The sequence below is a fragment of the Clupea harengus genome, chromosome 4, assembly GCF_900700415.2.
Source record: "Clupea harengus chromosome 4, Ch_v2.0.2, whole genome shotgun sequence".
Classification (NCBI taxonomy): domain Eukaryota; kingdom Metazoa; phylum Chordata; class Actinopteri; order Clupeiformes; family Clupeidae; genus Clupea; species Clupea harengus.
The window spans coordinates 6,234,523-6,239,380 of NC_045155.1; the positions used below are offsets into that span (position 1 = coordinate 6,234,523).

The window sequence follows — 4,858 nt, forward strand, 5'->3', positions numbered from 1 at the left end:
TCGTCAGCCACACCACACTCAAACATATGCAGCCGCTGCATGGTATGTAGCCAGCTTTGCTGAAGTGAATCGAAGGGACTGAAGGCATCCGCGACCGCTCTCACACTGCCACCCCCGTTTCATCTGGGTGTCAGCTGCCTCCCGAGCTGTCAAAGCCCCGTTCCTCTCCGCCCTCTCTGTCCAAACCGTTATGCTAATTAGCAGAGCCCAGATTCCTATTGGCGAACAGCTCTGAGTGTAGCCAATCCTTCGGCGTGACATCAGACCGAGCTACAATAAAGAGCAGTCTCCATCGACAGTAGTCTACACTGAATACTCCGGAGTGAGAGAACAAGGAAAGCGAGCTGAAATCTCTGCGGTGCAGAGCTGGAAGGTTGCTCTCCATGCGAAAAACAGACGCCTTGGTCCTACTCACTCAGATCAACGCTTTCTTGGCAATACGGACATACAATTCAAAACTGCTGCGAACGGGACGGGAGCCCATCGACGGCACTCGGTATTCCATTTAATTTATGAGTTTTTAAAATTCTTTTTGGCTTTAAATTTATCTTGGGACCTGGTTCCGTACTTCTGCACTAGACAGATTGATTTCTACCTCCACTCCTCTCAGATTTGAACTGTCGAAGTCGCCTGTATGACGCATATTCCGCTGTCGTTTGCTGTGCACTAGACAGAAAGTTTTGCTGCTTTTCGCTCTCTGTGATTTTAAGCCGCCGAGCGGTGTTGCATGCCACAGCATTCGCTTTTGTCGCGGTGGAGGACTACGAGAGACTATTGCATGAAACTAGAGAGGGGGGAGAAAAGAAAAGTCGATTTTTGCGACGTTGGCAAACACTTTCGCCTATCTGCAGAACAGAGACACAATGAGCACAGAGCTTTCTATGGGCCCAGAGCTGCCGACCAGTCCTCTTGCAATGGACTATGTCAATGACTTTGATCTGATGAAGTTCGACGTGAAGAAGGAGGCCCTAGCGGGACTCGAACGCGCCAACATTCGGCAATGCAACCGACTTCAACCCCAGGGTTCGGTGTCTTCCACCCCGATCAGCACGCCTTGCAGCTCGGTACCATCCTCGCCAAGCTTCAGTCCAACGGAACAGAAGAACCACCTGGAGGAGCTCTACTGGATGCCCAGCGGCGGCTACTCGCAGCAGATTGATCCACAGACGCTGAGCCTGACACCGGAGGACGCAGTGGAAGCCCTGATTGGTACGGGCCACGGGCACCCACCACCGCCGCACATCCAGCAGCAGCTCCATCAAGGCGGCTACGAGGGCTACCGGGGAGGCCATCACCACCACAACCACGGCCATCATCACCAGTACGGAGGAATTGGCCACCATCCTGATGACCTGCCGGGTCACCCGGGGCCACACAACCACGCACACAGCCAGCATCACCATCATCACGACCAGGACGACGACAGCCCTTCTCCTACCTCGCCTGGGTCACACCAGCAGCTACACCACCGCCACCATCATCACCATCATGGCGGGCAGGGTCACCACGGCGCAGGGGGCGGCCTAAACGTGGATGACCGCTTCTCCGACGACCAGCTGGTGTCCATGTCCGTGCGAGAGCTCAACCGGCACCTGCGGGGCTTCGGCAAGGACGAGGTCATCCGTCTGAAGCAGAAACGACGGACCCTCAAGAACCGGGGCTACGCACAGTCGTGTCGTTACAAGCGCGTGCAGCAGAAGCACGTTCTGGAGAACGAGAAGACCCATCTCATGAATCAGGTGGAGCAACTCAAACAAGAAATCACCCGGCTGGCCCGCGAGAGAGACGCATACAAAATGAAGTGCGAGAAACTTACTGGCGCGAACGGGTTCCGTGAGGCTGGCTCCACGAGTGATAACCCGTCCTCGCCAGAGTTTTTCATGTGAGTCATTCTGATGTCTGTCAGCTGATGCTGAAGAAGTATCGTAGTAATCAACATTATTGATTATGATTATACTAATAACAACATCTGTATTCATGTTAGAAGAATAATCAACAGAATAATAATCGCATATGTAATCATCTCCATCCACTTGGCAACTGAGATACAAAGAACCAGATAGAATGTTTATCAGACGTGCAGCATCTTTGTAGGTTAGTTGCTTGTAGAGAAAATACTTTTTTCCTTTCTAAGAAAAGAAAAAAAAAAACTTTCTTCATACCAGTACCGCTTTTATCTTGTTAGTATTGGATGACGTCGGACGAGTGTTCTTACAGTGATTTTGTCCTCGATTGTTCCGATAGAAATCTTATGAAACAATAGCTGTGCTAAGAGAAGACTAACTGCTTTGGACCTGAATGCTTCTCTTGGCATAAAAATCAGACAGAATCTAAACAAAATATGCAAACTTTTACGTGGTGTTACCCGCCTGCAACCTAAAACAGTCGAAACAGGGGGACATTTTATGCAACATCTCATTGGTTTATTGCCTGCTTGGTTATATATAAATATATATTAAAAATCTGCATTAAAATATTAATCCTGCATGCTGGACATGTATGGTAATAATTTCTATTTTGTACTTTCTTTCTCTTGTGTATCTTAAATAGCATGTTGTCGATCTGAGCTTCTCCATAGCAGTTTTCTGGGCGTTAGAAATGAAATGGTGACCATATCAAGATGACTGCCTGTGCAGTGTAACATTGTTTGGGTTTATTTGGGCTTGTAAATACATGCAACAGCAAACTGCACACCAACATTTAGGAGGATGGTTTCAACTTCTTTTTTATTGTTTTGTTTCATTTGGGTATCGATTTTCAGAAATATGGGCATTGGCAGTTGCATTTAAAGTCAACAAACTTTGTATATTAAGTGCACTTTTTGAATAATGATTTTGGTATTGGCAGTTTTCATTTTGAGTTTTTTGCAGACCTCCTTAAAGGAAGACATACTATAATGATGGATTGCTTAATTGCATTACACCAACAAGCAATTGACAATTTTATGACGTTGGACGTACTTTGAAATAGGCCTACGATGCAGTGCAGGAGTACTTGCTTAAAGTCTTGGGTCATCCCCATGCGTAGCTGAGAACTTTGTCTCGCCATTTTGGTATCTCTGCTGTCACATATGTTAGGTGGCTTTTAATGTTGGGTTGGTGCTTTTGGCATCGTGTCTGCTGCTGAGGTGCTTCCAGTGCTGGTCTGACATCTATTGCATAATCCATCCCTATTATATAATGCGAACAAAACCTAGAGGTCATAATAATTTTACAACTTCATGAATAGGATTTTCAACGGGTAGTCTACTCGATTAACCTTTTTTTTTCGGTCAGCTTAATCAAGCGTAAATAAAAGGCTGAAATTGTTATAGGCTTTTCAGTCATGGTCTAAGGCATACTCAAATCAGGGGTTGTGTACAATTACCTAATATTTAGACTGCGCATGCGAACATTTTAATGATCAATGTTATATGTTTTCCTGTATTTTTTTCTGCCGGTCAGTAAAAAAGGGGATACAGGTTTTGCAAAATCTCAAAATGAAAATGATATGTATGTCATATGTTATTATTATGTTTCGTTTGTTTTATTATTATTTCGAGATTCTGGTTCTGCTGGCCAGATGCATAGTTAAGTTTTTATTTTTAATGATTTAAATTAACAAACTGTCAGATCATATTGAACGAGCATGGTGCTTGCATTTAAAATTTATTGTTGAAAAGTCATGCATTTAACAATCTTTGGTTTGTTACTGATTCAACTGTGTTGAAATCAAATTTTAAAACTGCAGCAGCGGGTTGTTGTTTTGTTTTTTAATTTCATGTATTATGCGAGGGGATCAATTTTCAATCCTGTTTATAGAAATGAGAAAAAAAAGTTAAAATTTGGACTGTTGTAGTTCCATTCAGGCTGGTTTCTGTTTCGTCTTACTTTTGTTGTTTTTGGAAGAAATGGTTTCCTATTTTGCTTATTAAAGTCATTGAAATGGCATCATTTGATCTCCTTTGTTTTTGCGTCCTCTGCATTCATCAATCACTAGTTTTGAAGATTAAGCAACATGTTAATGCGCTCGCTTAAAAGCGCTTTTCCCTGGAATGCCGTAACAGGTCACACGTGCATGTTAAAAAGGAGGTATTAATGCAATGCAAATATTAATTTGAAAGGAGGATTTCTACAATTATGTGACAAAAATGAAGAACTGGTCCCGCTGCTAGGCCCCATCAGGTGCACGTGCACCTCTCGCGGTACAAACAGATCATCAACTTCATAGATCCTTGTAGATTACCCAGATGTTGTTGAACAGTATTAACATGTGTAGGCTACTTACTTATTCACAGAACTTTAAGGATAACATTGCTGTGACATAATTCCCTTGGGTGCTCACATGAACGGTCTATTTCTAAAGTAAGCCACGGCCCACAATTAAGACCATGCATTTTTTTTGCATGCAGCCAACACACGTGTAGGTAAAAAGTCCTGGATTTGCAGTCAACGTCGGAGACGCAAGCTACATTTACGTGCTGACTTTTGCAGAAATCCAACTTGCACGTGCAATCGGTAAAAGGAGATATTTGACCTTGCTGCGGTGTGCGCCAGACTTTGCTAGAATGGCAATTAACCCCTTAATTACCGGATGTTAGAACAAGTATGTATGTGTGTGGGGGCGTCTGAGTGTGAAATCTGTGGCCTGCCAGGATATCACAGGGGCTGGCACGGCTGCCAACGCAGCTTGTAAACCCTCCTAGTCTCCCGTACCCATGTTCCTAGCAGAGTGTCGAGGCTTGAGCAGATACAGAGAGAACACACAGAATTGTTGGCCAGCTTCCTTATTTAGTCCAGGGTCGAACGGTTATGTAGGCACATTTAAAAAGACACCACAGTCAATCAGGAAAAAATGCACAGCAATCAAATCTCAACTC

At 44.3% G+C, this 4,858-nt stretch overlaps 1 protein-coding gene across 1 annotated transcript; it reads left to right on the forward strand.

The window, feature by feature from the left end:
* The first annotated feature begins 274 nt into the window (after nucleotides 1-274).
* On the forward strand, nucleotides 275-3,929 carry mafba (v-maf avian musculoaponeurotic fibrosarcoma oncogene homolog Ba). The gene is given in 2 exon segments (XM_012832154.2): nucleotides 275-801; nucleotides 803-3,929. Coding segments are annotated over 2 exon segments (1,158 nt in total). The 5' UTR covers nucleotides 275-727; the 3' UTR covers nucleotides 1,887-3,929.
* The last annotated feature ends 929 nt before the right edge of the window (nucleotides 3,930-4,858 follow it).